We start from the raw sequence: 17,503 nt of genomic DNA, 5'->3' as shown, positions 1-17,503 counted from the left end.
GTTTACTCTACGGGTTGACACCACATCGTCTTAAAAATACTTAGGCTCAATTACACAGGAAACAACCACCAAATTCCCAAGGCATAAAAAGAAATGGAAAATACAGACTTAAAAGTTTCGTAAATGGAACAGTAAAATACTTTATTTGGAAGTGAAGAAACTTTCACCACTATTCATTAATTCTTAATTCTTACCAACTATACAGGAGGTTGTGGGTTCGATCCGACCCTGACGATGCCTGTATATTTGGAGTTTGCATTTTCTCCATGTGGTCACGTGGATTTTTCTCCGGGTCCTCCATTTTTTCCCTCCACATTTAGAAATGCGCATCCAGAGTATTTGGGTGCTAGAAATTTCCACATAAACAACTTCACTGTGGCCAGGATACTTCTATAAAAGAACTATGTAGCTCAGTGCACCTTACTTTGTAAAATAAAATTAGTTAAAAAAAATTATAAACTTACTATTTAATGGAATCTTGACATTTCAGTGAATCGTGGGAGGGGGGCGGGTGAACCTTTCTGTGCGGAACAAGCTAAGATTTCATCGAAATGGACGTGACAACAGACCTTGTATGGCTCCTTGAAGAGGTGCTCCGAGCCCGTCAGGGCCTCCTCCTCCTGCAAGGTTTCTTGATTGCGACGCTCCCACTCTCTCCTGCGAAGGGCTGCTCGGTCCTTTTTGTCAACACTGCGAGGGGCACCAAGAGACAACGGGGTCCCGGTTAGCTTGGTCTGGGTGCAGAGTTCAGCGAGCGGCAGACAAAGCAAACGAGGTGACTACAAAAAAAACACAAGTGTAATCAATAATTGTTTTTTTACCCTTTTATCTGGCAACAAAACTAACACGTTTTTTACAAGGAGTCATGTTTGCATTGACCACAATACCTGCGGTCAGAATGCAAAAAAAAACCAATTATCATATTTTGCTACTGGCAAAGGAGGTTACAAAAGTGTAATCAATGTACAAGAAGCAAGGAGCACTGCATACATGGGCACAATTACAGTCGGAGACAACCACAAACTCAAACACACGCTGCTCTAATACCCTATTTGTGCCATCAAAACAAATACAAAATAACTACCATTATCAATTCTACACATCATAAACACAAAAGATTGGCTGCCTCCCAAAATTGCATTCAGAAACATTTGCACAGACTGAGTTGGCCATGAAATGGATTTTAAACCATTTTCTCCACTCCAACTCGTCACATGAGAGGGCTAGGAAAAAAAATCACGGTCACTACTGATAAGTAAAAGATATCTTATAATCCAAGTAATGTGCAATCTTTGTTTGAAGGGTAATAAAATGAATAACTGCATCAAGGGTGTCTTGTAATTTGCCCATAACTATTGCTGTTCTATGTATGGATAAGTACAGTGTTTGATGCTTCCTTAAATAGTTTCCTACTCGGTAACGAATGTGCACGTAAAACAAACGTACGTATCTGTGAGTCATGTCACAAGCAGGCGGCTCACACATCACTATCATTTGGCAAAAGGCTCTTCGGTCTTTGGCAAGGTTCCATTGACCAAAAATTGTACAGGTTTTGTTTTCATGCTGAGAGCATTTCACTTCAAGTGCTGGGGGGAGCTTCTGAAGCAACTGCACTTTAGAAGCTCGTGGCAGCAACGTGCAGCAAAACGTCAGAATCCTTTCCCAACCCCACACTGTACGACCTAAACACACACACATCGGAGCGAGAGCTACCCAACAGCACAACTTCAAAAACCCCACTCGGCACAGTTTTTATTTTACACGCCTGCACCGTTTAACAGGTTGGGAACATTGTGCTGGCACGGAGCACTTGTTCTAACCTCGGTTTATGAAGTACAATCAACAAAGATTAATTCACGCAGAGTTGCTTATGACTTCTGTAAAAATAAATAAATCCGCAAGTCCAGGGTTCACTGCGTCTTCTGAGGGCGGAGTTGGGGGAAGAAAAAAAAACTGCAATGAGCCAACCCGGCCTTTCTGGACAGTGTACGTCACACGCGTGCCCTTCTGGAGCGATTCCAGTAACGTGCGAGTCACCGTCATGCAAAACTGGCGTTACCTGTATGACACGCACCTGCCTTGCGTGTCCTGTGTCGTAGCCCTTATAAGGAGAATGACTGAGTGTGCTCCACACTTAAGCTTTATCCCTTATTGAACAATTACTATAAAGAATACAACAACAATGTTGATGTATATAGTGTATAAATACAAACGCATCTCAAGACTCGTTACAAAAGTAACGATGGAAATATTATATTTGTGTAGAAGTTGGTTGGGGGTGGGGGGAGGAGTCAGAGTAGAGGAACATGATTAGAGAGGACAGAGAGGCAGAGCAAGATTGGGGCACAGCCTGAGTTGAAGCTACCAGTGCCCTGCATCAACATCGAAGCCACGGGGGCAGCCAGGGCAACATCAACGAGTCCCCGAGGATCTTGAGAAGGCCTCGACCCTTCACCAAAGAGTCCTTGGGCAGTCTCAGAGGGCCAGGTTACTTCACTAACAAATCCCAGGGGCAGCCAGGGCAGCACAGACGAGTTTCTTTGCAGCCCTGAGGGCAGAATATTTTGGAGATAACAATGGGATGAGGTGGTGTCGAGGACCGGCGAGGACGTGCAAGAAAGGTCAGGCAAGGGTCAGGAGATAGCAAGGGGTGGGGGGTGCAACAAAAACAAATGAGGTCAGGGAGAAAAATAAATAAGAGCGGCAGGGAGGAAGAGGGGATGACAGGGAAAGTTTGGGTTGGTCAGTGGCAACCACAGCACTGAAACACAAGGAGGTTGTGAGCGGGAAACAGCCACAGCTGCAAGGCGGCCATCTTACCCCCAATCTTTACTCGCCGCCTTCCACCAGAGGAATGTGGAATTTCCATCACAGTCTCAGGGCCACCAATGGAGATGAGCGCCACTCCATTGCTTGCATGAGCATGGAAATTGCACTTACACAACTAGCAAAATACAAAAATTACTAAAAACTTAATGCGTTAAACTAACGGCCCAAATAAACTTAGCACTGTGGTATCTAAGCATTGCTATGTAAAAACGCAGAAATGCATTCCACTTTGCGAAAGGTTTATAGAGGCATGAAACGGATTGAGGGCATTATCAACACAATTATTGTACGACACTGCTTTTCATCGCAGGCAACTGATGATATCAATTTGGAACAACTGCTTATGTACCTATGAAGAACAACTGAGTATAGGTTAAGTGACCTGTGTATGACTTGTTACAAGCAGCTTTGGCAGTTAATGCAAGATATATGTAACATTATCGCACCCATACATGAATGTAAAATTGCCCAAAAAAAGATGTGGAGAGGAATATCAAATATGAAACATTTTGGCTGTCAGGTGTAACAGCATTACATCAAGGAAATGTTCCAGCCAATGTGACTTCCTAAAATTCGAATTTGACAATTTAATATTCCATTTGAGTTTAAATAACCTATCAATCCTGTCAATTAACCTTTCAAAGGTACAATTACATTGACTTTAAGGCTTCAGTCCACATAAAATTACAACTGTCAAATTGTATCAGAAATACCTTCGTAGATTGTTCTGTATGCGTAGCGTTTAAAAACGCTCTCAATAAGTGCAGTGTATTTGGTGATGTATCATTTTTAAATCAGTCCTACTGGATTGCAATAAAAAAAGGTACGAGTGTTATTTGGCAGCGCGACATGCAATGTCTTCCATCGCAGATGCAGCAAGGTGAGCTATTCATCCTAACTGCACCGAGCATATGTACAGCCTCCTCCAGAGCACTGTTTTTGCATACCAACGTACAACTTCTTCTTTCGCACGGTGTATCGCAGAGTTAAGAAACTGATTTTGGTAACAGAAATTAACGTTACAAATTGACGTCTAGGTTTTTAAGCCATTCAGGGGCCTTGGCTGTAAGCTGATTAATTGCTTTGGCCCTGCCATCATTCAATGGGCTCGGATGAGCAGTCAACAGCTGACCCTGTGCTCCATTGTTCGTTCTTTTATACCCATGCACTATTACGTGAGGCTTAGAGTACCTGAAGTAGTTAAGGAAAAATCTCCGTGGGATGTCACTCTGGTATGTTAAGGAGACATCAACTCTGCTGCAAACTGGCCAGAAATGCAAGGCTTTGCTCATGAATAAATAAAGCAGCTTCTCTGGGCGATCACGGAGATCGGCCAATGGCACGAGCTCTGATGCCGCGACCTTTACGCGCGATTAGAAAATATAAAAATAACAACAAAGCTGAGCACGAAATGGTGCAAAATAAACCCTGTAGAGTACACACCAGCAGAGTGATCTACACTGCATTACATAATTGTCCAGTGACGATTAGTGGATCTGTTGTGACAAAAAAATTCTACATTGACGATTTAATACAATCGATTTCTGAAGATGTTTGTCAATTTCATGAGCTTCATAACAAAAAAAGTTAAAGGATGAGAAATACACCAACAATCTGCACGAAAATTTCCTTTTCATAATTTTGTTTGTTTCTTGAAAGGATAACCTGACCTTCAGAGCATGAAAAACACATTCAATGCTTTGGTTGGTTGTGACAGCTTGCTATAAACACGAATTGACATAAGCCTGAATTACAATATTTGTCAAAACATCATATTACTATAGATGCACTAAAATATGCTTGTCAGTAATTCAGCTTTTAATGCGAGGACCAAAACCAGTGCATGGATGAGCCCCTGTGCACACGGAAGCCTTCCTGTGTGCTCGGACGTGGTGGGACGTGCCCAAGGCTCCGCTTACGCTAATCGGTACAGGCAGCTGGCTCATATGGGGGATGCGCGCTTTGCAGTTTGCAGAGCGATGAGGTCGGCTATGACAACATACCAGATTGACACGTCACGTGTCTCCTACCTATCTATCGAGGCTTTTGATCCTGCACGGCCCAGGTGCAGATCCCCTCTTAAACACAGCTACGTTTGAAGACTTAAAAAAACGAAGAATGCGCAAGTCTTGTGAAAAATGGCATGACCGATGAAACACCCTTGTGATTACTACGAAGACGGAGGACTTTCTCGGTAACCGAACCACAACCCATCGTCGTCTGAAACCCAGAGAACATTCGAGAGCCGGGATCAAGGGGAGCCAGCGTTCTAACGCGAGGGAGACTGCGGCAATCATTGTCCATTGACGGCGATGTTCGTGCAGCGAGGCAGGGTGTGTGGGCAGGTCAGCGTGACCGTGAAACATCTGTACTCGTTTGGCTCAGGATTGCAACGAGAATCAATTTAGATTTTTTTTTTTACAGGTATATTGCGTGTGCTTTAGCGCTTCGTTAATTAATCACGTGTAATGAGGTGGAACAAAAACTGTGCTTAACCATAATCAGGTTCCTTTAATTTCTATCCTAACCATCTGCTATACGCATACTGCAGACACATAATTGTAGACTAAATATCTACCTATTTTCTCTTGCTAAATATTTGGATTTATCAAAAAAAAGTAAATGTTTCCCCGACTAAAAAGAGCATGTGGCAGTGCTTATTGGCTTACAGCCTTGAGGCAGTGGTGGAAATTGTGCATTACTGTCAAGGGGGCCAGGCTATAAGAAAACCAAAATGTTGACTTCCCATAAAGAGGTCCTCATTTTATCATCCACATAGGGATAAAGCATTGAGTCAACGTCTGATCAGGAATTGAACCTGTCACCTTGTGAATTCTAACTATGTCCAAAGCTAGATTCCATATAAGTAATTTAAAAATTCGGTCAAGGGTTGTACGTATAATGAACTTCTTTCGCACCGTACGTAGCCAACACGCCAAAGCAAAGTAACACTTATCTCTGTTGTCAATAATGAATCTGTCTCAGATGAGTCAAATTTTCATTTAATAATGGAGGGGAAGAATATGAAGGTTATCTGCATCATCCTTCAACACTTGTTCCAATGGCAAACACATGTTTTTATATTTAATAACAGATAACTCTAAACCGGCACACCACACCGTAGAGTAGTGGAGACAAGGGCCCTATTAAAATAATATAAATACTATATTGGTGGCTCCTGTCCAAAATGACTTGGAGAATGCTGGTATCAGCTCTACAGATGCTTGTGTCTTAGCTCTGGGTGCAAAAAAAGTTTGGACCTAAAATTAGTTTCCCATAAAACAATGAACCCAGTCAACAGTGACAAACTGAGATGGGAGCGTTCTTTACTTTAAACTTTCGTGACTGCAGGGATTCATATGCTTGGTTCTTTCGGTAAAGTCACGTAGATAAAATATATATAAAAATAATGAAAACTAAAAATAATTGAAAATAATAAAATCAAAAGAAACACAATAAAAACAGTAAAAAAATAAAAAAATAAAAAAGCCCACCAATTTATTAATATTTGTAAATTCTTTTTATTTTAGTTTACTATTTTTATTGCGTTTTTTTGCTTTTATTATTTTAAATGTATTTTTGCTTTCTATCTACGTGACTTTACCGAAAGAACCAAGCATATGAGATTGGAGTGGCAGAGTTGGTATACAATTTATTAGCATACTGCCAAGTGAGGTTTTGCTTGACAGGTAATGAGCATGATTATGAGGTTTGACGCAGGTATTTAACTATAATTGTTGCTATAATGTCGATCCAGAGCTCCAAGTGGCACGGCTTGACCATGCACACTGCAGAACACATTTGGAAAACATTGACATGGGGGGCTCCATGGCACGCCCCTTCCAAGTTCTGTAATGTGAAGTCACGGAAAGGTCTAGAAGTTATCTTCCAAGTGCTTCAACAACAATGCCCACTGAAGCGCACACCCACATGGCCTTGCAACAAACCGGCAAGCGTCTTTAAACCACGCTGTTAACAAAACCCGACCACCCCTGCCGAAAGATTGGTGCCGTGCAAGTCAATAACGTGATGTAAAAAAAGAAAATCTCACAACAGTTACTCAAAACACCACTTCACTGCAAGGCAGGCAGGCAGGCAGCGACAATGGCAACATTAAGTCATACATGACCAGGAAGCCATACGTTTATAAAATACATGAATAAATAGCACAAAAAACACCTCATTGCATTAACAACATATATACAAGCTCCATCGGCTGTGTGAACTAATTCAGAGAACGCAAATTTCAAAACACCATTCTCCAATTGTTTAGCAACTCACTTTACCTCTACGATTCGAGTCAATGTGGTTGTGTCGTATGACTCATGTATAATCATTGTACGCTTGGTGTAAGTGCCAGCAAGTCCAGCGTGCGTGCGTTTCCCCACGGCGAGAAAGATAGCGTCCAAAAGGGCACGTGTTAGAACAAGATGTGGCCACGCTCGCATACAGTGCACGTGGACTTTCACTCACCACGCATCCTGATGCTTTCGGTCCCCGTTAAATTAAAATGACACACAGGAGGCTATGGTGATTGGATCGTGTCTATTATATTTGACCACATTTGACAAACACGCACACCAGCTACACATTTCCAGTACATAAACACATAATATATACAGTACACTGTTGTTTATTCATCAGTGGTCACCACCAGCTGAGGACTGTCAACAGAGATGAGGAAAACCCCATTGCTCATTTCAGCAAAGACAATTTTGACTTGTCTTAACATGCACACCATATATGAATGCACATATTAATGCACAAACACTTGAAAATTAGTGTGGACCAATCAGTTTCAAAGACAATGCATATACTGTCAGAGCATGTTTTTGTTTGTATTTTCACCACAAGTATATGTGGTTAATGCAGACATGATTCCTTGTAAAAGGTTTCAGTGTGGTGTTTTAACATCTTAACACCTGTTTTGTTGCCAGAAAAAAAGGGGGAAAACCTATCCTCATATTAGTATTCATGTTTACGAATTTCATGTTAAATATTCTGGCTATAAGCAAAGTGGCCTGTCATGGATATCTGTACCTCAAAATGAGCACCGTACGTCCATCACACAGCAGCCCGCCAACCGTAAGTAAACACTTTCCAGGTGAACAAAGGAAGAAGGCAGAGATACAAATCTGGGCTCTGGAGAAAAATGAAAACTCAGAAGCCATTTCCCTGCACAAGGGCCTATCTACATCCTACGGGGCTATACAAATGTGGGTCCCTGGAGCCAAAAACACCCCACCGTGCCACTAACCACTGGTGGCCCTGCAGCCAACATGAACTGCCATGATGGTGTAGACTTGGAGGCCCTGCCAAGTAAAATTATAATTTGCAGAGCTTTTCCTGTGGGCAGTAAATCATCAACACCACACAAGGAATTCAAAAACAAATCTGTAAGGAATTAGGATTATGCTCACTTGGATTCACGCAACCCTAGCAGAGGCAGTAAGGATCTAATTGTTCAAATCCCCAGAGCGCACACGTAGATTTCACAATAACATGACGGTGGTAATAGGCAGCACACTGCATTATTCAAATCATGTGGCACAATACCTTGCCTCGTTGGAGAGCTTTAAAAACACACACAACTCATTTCACAATATTCTGCCACCAGTGTTCATGGGCTTTCGACTTTACTAAAGTTTCAGTTTTTTTAAATAATGAACTCGTTTCGGTGCTCGTACCGACGTCTGCAATGCGTTCCACGTGCAACCTGAAATTATAGCGTCAGACAGCCGTGCTGCGACACTGTCCATTGCGACTTGCACAAGCTATTAATTTACAGGCTCGCTCATGAATCTGCATTTAATTATCACATGTGTACGTACAGTTCGAATGCAGGCGAGAGACATGAAAAGCAACACTTTAAAGGAGTTTTTAGAACAGAAATTAGCAGGGGAGTAAATTTTGCACGCCTTGCTTACTCCACAACGCCCACACTTCACCGACAGTTTTGGATCATTATTCCGCACTTGTGTTTTCAATCAACAGTGGCCCCTATAGACAAACTTTCCCCTGTCATGCTAATCTGGAATTTCCACTGGTTTTACCGTTAATTTGGCTTAATCGTGCCTTTCCTCGCCAGACAATATTCTCCATGAGAAAAGATGCACTAATAAAGATATTTAAAACTCCTACAAATATCTGACAAAGGCTGACTTGGGCCAAAGGTGAAAGGAGCATGTGAACTCCCTTCCCTCTGTTTATATTTCAGGAGCATGTTAGGAAAGTTCTGGGGAAAGTGGGTGGGTGGGGAACGGGAGGGGGCACTGCACATTGAACGAGTCATGAATCAATGATGTCCAGGTGCAGGACTTGTTCATCACCTGGCTGCTATGACCACTAGTGAACTGCAGCCACCGCATGATTGATGAGTTCGGAGGCGAAGCACGCTAAATCAATTGGGCACGCTGTGTGTGTGAGACACCTTTGGGCCATACCAGGTGTGGCTCCACTCACAGCATAAACAAACCATTCGCGTCCATCCCTGTTGGGGGGGATGCGTTGCATGTGTTTCCAGGTTCAGTCGCTCAGGGATGAACGACCAGCTTATACACTGCAAGAATATTAGACATCTACATACCCCAGCACTCCTAAATTGCTCTGCTGTTGCAATTGTTAGTGCTCTTATAAGTAGTTATTAGTACTCTGACTATTACTAAGTGCGTTTTCAGAGCTTACAAGATGTCACACCGTTCAGCACAAGAGAACCCCCCAACCAGGATTTAAACTCACAACTTTCAGATTCCGAACAACTCCTCACTTTACCACCGAGCCCCGTGGTCGGATTACTATTCGAAAAAATATTTAAGTACATTTATTACTATAATGCTTTTGTTTTTATCAAAGGTGGCTATGGTTATGTTGTTTAAAATGCTACATTTATTACTTACATTTGTAGCACCTATTTATCCTATTCACAGTCTTTTCAAGCAAACTCCACAGCATAAAATCACTGAAAACGTGAAGCAAGCGAGAAAGCGAGCAGCACTGCAGATCTTTTTGCTTTATTCGCAATGACCGTCTCCGGTGCACCGTCGGGGTATTTATTTAATGTCGACATCGTGGAAGCAATACGGCTGCCTGCACTGCTTCATTGTGCACGGGGGGCGGGGGTCCTTAGACTAATTGGTGGCCGACTCGCACACAACTAGGCAACAGGAGAGTTGGAAAGGCAAACTAACGAAGGGATTGGCTAGACAATGTTACATAACAAAACAATGTCTGACACGAAACATCATTCCATTTAAGGTTCTTATCCCTTGGGAAGATGATATAAGTACTACTATTTCGATTGGCTGGCAGCCTTGACATGACAGCTGTATGCTATAACCTGAATATCCCAAAGGGTCCAGAAAAATCGCACACGCAAGTCTGAGAGCTGGCACGACGGACGAGACCCGAAGCACTTGCCACCCTAAATTAAAGTGCCAGTTTCTCGGCTTAAGTGGCCGAGCGATCCCGATGTGCCGCACATACAACCGCCGATAAGATGCATCTCTACGAAATCCTTCGGTGACTTTGGATAAGTCAAGCGGGTCATGTGCCGCTGTCGTGGACATGGTAGGCATTCGCAATGAATAAGGCTCCACATAAAGACACAATAGCGTCTTTGCTATGAAGCTGTTTGCAGACTTGCCTTACAAACATGATGTGGTTTGGCTGAGTGAAATTCAATCACGTGTAGAAAATATTCAACCAAAGCAAACGGGACTCCTCCCCTCCCCACCCCCGACGTGTAAACAACAAGCGGTGTGTGGTTTAATGAAGCTATCAAGCTTACAGCTTTGGAAAAAAACAATATAAAGTGTATACTCTAAAAACATAATCCCCGCCAAATAGACGGTGTTTGGCAAACATGTTGAGCCTTACAACAATCTAAAAATGCAGCTGAAAATAAATGCAACATTGCACAACGATTTCGTACACCCTGTGGCGAAAACGTACTCCAAAAACAGAACGGAGTGCCAATATAAACGCACGACCAGGTGATCAGGGATACACATTCTACCGAAAGCACCTTGCCAACAGAATTTCGCCATGTATCCCTGCTTAACAGTCAAAGCATTGGCACGTCCGAGTCCATTCTGGTACCGCTGCTCCATGACGCGGGAGTTCCGTGTTACCAAACGTCAGTTTTAGGACGTGTCTGTCTTTTGAGTGTCAATCTACTTCGCACACCCTCGTATTTAAAGGGGGGGGGGGGCACAGAAAGTGCCCCGTGATAACAGCCCCATCTCTTCTGTTCTCAGGGGGTGAAGCTCAGCGCATCTTTTTCACCTGACCCACACACACGCTGCTGCAACAACTGTTGAACCGTGCCAGGGGGGCGGTGGCGGGGGGGGACACGGGAGATGCCATTGTCTCAAATCCCCAGTGACGGTAAAATGAGTCCGAGTCAGACTGTGGCACACCTGGCCCTGCAACAGATGTGCTGTGCTTCGTTCGTCGTAGACTGTGCAGAAGGAATGGCAAACCAGATGGCATTGATAGCATTCTCCCCTGTATCACTGCTGGTCACCATTTAAAGATTAAGCGGCAGAAATGCTGCAGTTTGGTACGATCGTTCTGCAGCCAATAAAACGGAGCACGGGCTTAGAGGCCGATATTGAAGATTAAAAGGATCACGGGGCCACCAAACTTCTTGATTAAGGGGAATGCACGGGCAGTGCTTTTGATAATTTGAAACCAGCTGGTGATAGAGAAGCACCCAAAGAAACCCACCTGCCTAGAAGTTGCTGTATGTGGCACGGCACCAGCCACACTATGCTGCATGTGCTACAGAAGATCACAGCAAACAGATAACAAAGAGCGTGCTCTGTGCAGGGGGTGATATGCATTTTACAAGCAGAGGATCCATTCTCCATGCCTTACTTTTGGATTGCAAAGTAAAATCTTTGTGTTACAGTGTAAGAATGATGTATTCAGATACTAACCCCAGAAATTGAGATTAACCCCAGAAATTAAGATTAACCCCAACAGGAAAAAAGAATGCAAATGAAAAGTAATTGTGTCGAATTTTACAATGTACGGATGTTGAACTTCTTTAGCACCATACGTAGTCAACCGCGCTGATCGGATGCCAAACGTCCCGTCCTGTCGTGTGTGTGCATCTGCACCTTTATACGTTGACCTCACCTCGCGTCAAGCAAACATAACTATTAATACCGCTCCCAGCTGGCACGCACAACTCTGCAGCATGCTGCTACGCATCAACCAGAACACTAAGTACTGCTCTACGTTTATTACGCATCAACCAGAACACTCAGTACCGCTCTACGTTTATTACCTCGCGATTGGCCAGCTTAATGACGATACACTGTACACCGATAGGTGCACACTGTACACCGGCACTGTGCGCACTGTACACACTGTACACCGACACTGTACACACATTGGTGTGGACCAATCAGTTTCAAGGACAACGCATTTATTATCAGAGTACGTTTTTTGTTTGCATTCTGACCACAAGTATTGTGGTGAATGCACACGTGATTACTTGTAAAAGGTCTCAGTTTGGTGTTTTAACATCTCAACACAGCTGTTTTGTTGCCAAAAAAAGGGGAAAAAACCTATTGTCACGATACAGTGTATACTGATACAGTACACACTGTACGCAAACACGATACGCGCGGTACCGATACAGTGCACACTGTATACAGGCACGATACACACTGTACTGATACAGTACGCACTGTATACAAAAAGATACACACTACTGATACAGTACGCACTGTATACATACGCGATGCACTGTACGGGTACATTAAACACTGTATACAAAACGATATACACTGTACTGATACAGTACACACTGTATACAGACAGTACACACTACTGGTACAGTACACACTGTATACTGAGTGCACACTGTACTGATACAGTACACACTGTATACAACCACGATGGCAAGGTGGTTTTGACGAGTGCACCAAATGCGAACTTCAATGCCTTCATTAAACCAATTAACCACGTAACGATCTAAACAATGTCACCGCCAACGGCAATTGAAGACGCATGACATCACAGTCTTGCTATTGTTGCAACACTGTATCATTACTTATTACTTCATCAAGGCCGAGGCTTAGCAATTACATTTTGCCGCGTCAAGACTTCCCTGGGGTCCGAAAGTGGCCACGAGACTGCGCCGACACTGCCAGGAGAGACTTTCAACAGCGTCTCGTTCGCGATGGCACCGAAGATGATCCATTTCATTTACATTGTTATAGGCACCTGCATTGCATCGTGGTTTAAATCACCACACTGTGTGTTTAGCTGTATGCGCATGAATATATAAACTCTCCAATTATCCATCCATCTGCCGGCACTTGTGATTAGCTTGCGCGTGACGCCACGTGGGCTTGAGAATGATGTCAGAGAACAATGATCATGCGCCGAATACAATGGTTGCACGTTTTTACACAATAAAGTAGCTGCAGATTAAAACATTTAAAAATTCCCTTCACCTTCACCACGCTAAGATGTGTGGAGCAGGTGCGAGGGACTAAACAATGCTATTTCACAGGTATCATCCACCAGCTGAGACCAGCTAAAACAACAAACATAGGCGAGTGTCTAAAGCACGACTCTGGTTGTCATCACAAAGTTACATCACCGACCATTGAGGCCGCCACGCCGCATGACGTCACAGTGCCGTGCTCATGGCGGCATGCAACTAACAATGGCACATCCGACTGCACCGTCGTGCTGTACATAGCGGGACTGATGCCCCCCCCACCACCACGTTGCTTGGCCAGGGCAAGGCGGGCAGGGCGGGCAAGGCAGGCGGTGGGCGGGCAAAGCTACCCCGGTGATCGCCGGGCTAAAGGGCCCGTGGCAAACTGTACACGTAGACGCCAAACTCTGCCGCGCCAGGGTCACTTGGCCGCGGCGTGCTATTGCAGGCACCTGTAGTTACATTAGCGGTGCCCGCATACCTGTACCAACACAGGCACTCACGCCAGCCTAACCCCTGCTGGAAGTGCCCCGAATTCTGCGCGCACTGCACTGCTTTGTGACACCAGCCTAGGCACGCCGGCCTTGGCGCGCACCCCCCCCCCCCACCACAGCAGCAGTCCATAACACGGCACATTTCTAATTATCAGGAATTTAAAAATGTGTCCCCACGCCCCCCCCCCCTACTAGTGACTCAATTCGCCGTCATGACTCGGATTCACGATTCTAATAAAGAATATTTCAGGTCTTTTTTTCCTCTTCGGTCGTTCCACGAATGCAAAGGTAGCGTTTGCATAATTCCCGTAAATTATAATTATCAAACAATTGTTAGATGCAGGGCTGTATAAGTGTGATGGGTGTATAAGTGTGATGGGTGAACAGAACTTTAAAGTTTTTGGGGCACCTCTTTAAATATTCAGTTCTTACCATGTACTGTCTTTATACCACCACCCATCCTCAATGTCAAACATCTCATTGCTATTCACCTTGGTTATTTTCAGTTTTTAATGTGATATAGGAATTTGAATGCCAAGATGAATATACAAGTTTAATTTTGGCCTGTAACTGCTGGTAAAACACAGTTTTGTTGTGATATCGATTACCACTGTAGGATTCATTATAGTGCCAAAGTATTGCGTCTAAGCATCATAATCTATTTTTGGGGGTCCATTAAAATTTGAGGCCCCCAACTGCTGCCCCAAAAGCGTGATTTAATGCGTGCATCAGGAGCGTAAGAACTAATATTAATTGTTGAAACATTATGTCCTTGACGACTCAAGCATCTTTATTTTGTGTCACAGGGCACTGCCGTGGTGGATATGTTTAAACCTCGATGTCATCATTCCAGAGGGTTGATGCGGAGAACTTGTTGAGGACCAAAGTAACACCATCGGGCAGGATTGACGTTATTTTTAGCACCACCATCGCTGCCAACCCCCACCAGCATGAATTTTTTGCGAAAGGAATGAGCCCCAGTCCGTTGTCAGACTTGCTCGTGTAGGTGCGACAGCAGAACACAAGCACTCACCACAAGATGCCAGGGTAAAGGCTAATTAAACCCCATGCTGGAAATTACAACACTACCTCATAAAATGCAGTACTTACAACGGCTCTCTCGCTCTTAAAATTAGGGCTCTAACCATCCCCAAGTCACTGCTCCAGTAGGGGTGGAAAAGCTAATAAATAAATTACACTTTCATAGCCGATCATCGCGGAAGTGGATTCAGGATATTTGTGATATCAATTGGCATGTGCCCGTTACACCGATCGGGCTTGACAGATCACAATTAACACGAAGCTATGGACCGCATTCAGGAAGAGGAACGTGTTCAGGACGGGGAGGGCAGGCTACTGAGGACAACCACCATTGGAGGTCGCGTCAACAGCTCGGCAACCAAGGGGGGAAGACCTAAAGCCAAATGGTGATGCCGATGAGATTAAGAGCGGACTTTGGAGGTTGGGTGTCGACTGCGCAACAGCTGCGGGAAGCGGCAGCAGAAAGAGATGACGCGTTGTTTTTTCGCATCAACAGCAACATTGGGCCACAGTGACCTCTTAACCTTTGAGTAGGACAGTCATGTGCTAGCCTTGGATAATGGAATGGTGTTCACCGCTTGGATGCACAAAGAACAACTCGAAGGGCACAGAGCAGGCAATCAACAAGTGCTTCATAAACTACCCAGGGCCCCGTAAGGCATGCCGTTTACTGTGCAGTAAATTTCACCAGTAAACTTTACACTTTTGAGGACGGTAGGGGTCAAGGAGGTGACGGAGAGGCTATGCCCGTCGCTGTATGGCCTCGTGTGGCGGCTCAGCCTGTCACCCGGCGAGGGTTTCCTGCAGGTCAGCTAAGTCTGAAGAGGTAAATAAAAATAGAGCTTGGCTAATGCGAGAGAGCAGGAGTGGTAGCTGGCCACCCACCGAGCTCTCCCTCCCCTCCCTCCCACCACTTGTGTGCCAGACTGCAGAGGGATATTTATGTCGGTGGTGTCATGGCATTGGCTCTAAGGTTGTATAGTGAAAGAGTTGGCATGCTAGCACGGATCAATTAATGAAACGCATCGCTCTATCCGATGTGGCTGGAATAAAATGAGAGGCTTGGGGGAGGAACATACTTCCTCTGCGTGTTACTGTACAGCATAAAGCCGCATTATTGTAAAACAACAACTTCTAATGTTGGGGCCAACATAGCAAGAAGAAAAGTTAAAATGATTTAAAGGCTAAGTAGTATAATAATTGCATGAGTTGCAGTTTGGAGAATAACTTTAAGAGCCGAGATGTAATAGCCGCACCAGTATGGTGTGAACATAATTGTTGATAAGTAAAGAATGCCTTTCACACGAATACATGCTAATACTACTGGGGAAATCAGTTTGGGCCGTTACGTACATATCCACAGATAATACATCAGCACTGTACATGGCAAACTCAACCGCTGCAGCTAATCAAACGAATGAAATTAATACAAATACATTATAATACAAAATAATCTTTTTTGGGGGAGAAAATTTGTACTTATATTTTTGCCTATATTTTGGTGGTGGTAAAGGTGCAGCCCTGCAATTTCTTGCTCGGAGCACTGCTGGTGCAAAGGGTCTGGGCAAACTTTTGGAAGTGGGAGTACCCTCACTTTATCCCACCGCACGCGCCCTGCTAATCGACGAACCGTAGCTGTACATTTACGTTGCTGGGTGGAAAGAGGCGAGCCGGGTGGTGGTGGTGGTGGGATTTAGGACAATTTCGCTTAATTTTAACTGCTGCACCAGCGGATCAAACTGGCAAACCTCGAGATTGCAAGTCCAGTGGGGTGGGACCATTCCACCACGGCAACATGCCATTGTCAAAATGTACACCAAGCTGTTATTGGTAGGGTCCATTGATGTTGACGCTCGGCCTTCTTTAATACATTTTATTTTGTACTACCACGTACCCTGCATGCGTGGATTGGCTAGGCAACCACGAACAAGCATTCCCGAAGGGTAGTATTTTTCATGGCAGGCTTTTATAAAACAACTCGCACAGACACACACACGTGTACAGAATGTTCTGCATAAGTGGCCTGTTATGGTTTGTGCAAGCATGTTCCTGTGTGCCCAACTGACCTCAATAAAAAGCACTGCCAAGAGCCCTTGACCAATCATATTCGCATTCCAAAGGCTGTTAGCAGCCATGCGCTGTGCTGTAGAAGGCAAACTCTACCCAATCTGTTTTATTCTTGAGTTTAATATGTTTTCACGTCATGTATTTATAGCACACTTAACCGTGCGGCAAGCGTTTTACGGAGCATTGAAAAACCCAACCAAATTCAGAGGCCATTATTTATCATGATGCCATTATTAGACCCAATAATATTTTATTTCAAGTATTTCCCTTTCATACACCTTTATTTCGCGACATCACGTTGCACTTCCTCAACAACACACGGCGGTTAAACCTCAATAAAAAAAGAGAAGACCGTCGATAAATAGCGGCAAGCGTAAATAAGACGGTTGAGCGGAATGCATTCAAACTAATGCATTGCTGTTGACATGCCTTTTCGGTGCTGCGATTATGATAAAGATGTATCCGAAATCAACGGGGAGCCTGCAGAAGTTGTGTTCTGGGTCATATCCAAACCGTGCAGCTTGCGTGTATATAAAGCACACGGCGCTGATGCCTCCAGGCGGCTTAAGGGCGGTGTCATTCCCATCGCTCCCCACCCCCCACTTTCGTTTCA

At 44.2% G+C, this 17,503-nt stretch overlaps 1 protein-coding gene across 1 annotated transcript in view; it reads right to left on the bottom strand.

Moving 5' to 3' along the window:
* Positions 1–17,503, bottom strand: part of LOC144937698 (AF4/FMR2 family member 4-like) — a 62,950-nt gene that overhangs the window by 38,595 nt on the left and 6,852 nt on the right. Inside the window, exon 2 of the mRNA XM_078865125.1 lies at positions 570–690. Within this exon, the coding sequence (XP_078721251.1) occupies positions 570–690 (121 nt within the window). The remainder of the gene's footprint in view (positions 1–569; positions 691–17,503) is intronic.

The sequence above is a fragment of the Lampetra fluviatilis genome, chromosome 19 (assembly GCF_964198595.1).
Source record: "Lampetra fluviatilis chromosome 19, kcLamFluv1.1, whole genome shotgun sequence".
NCBI lineage: Eukaryota > Metazoa > Chordata > Hyperoartia > Petromyzontiformes > Petromyzontidae > Lampetra > Lampetra fluviatilis.
Note: the sequence above shows the minus strand (reverse complement) of the source record. Positions and strands in the feature narration are given on the sequence as shown.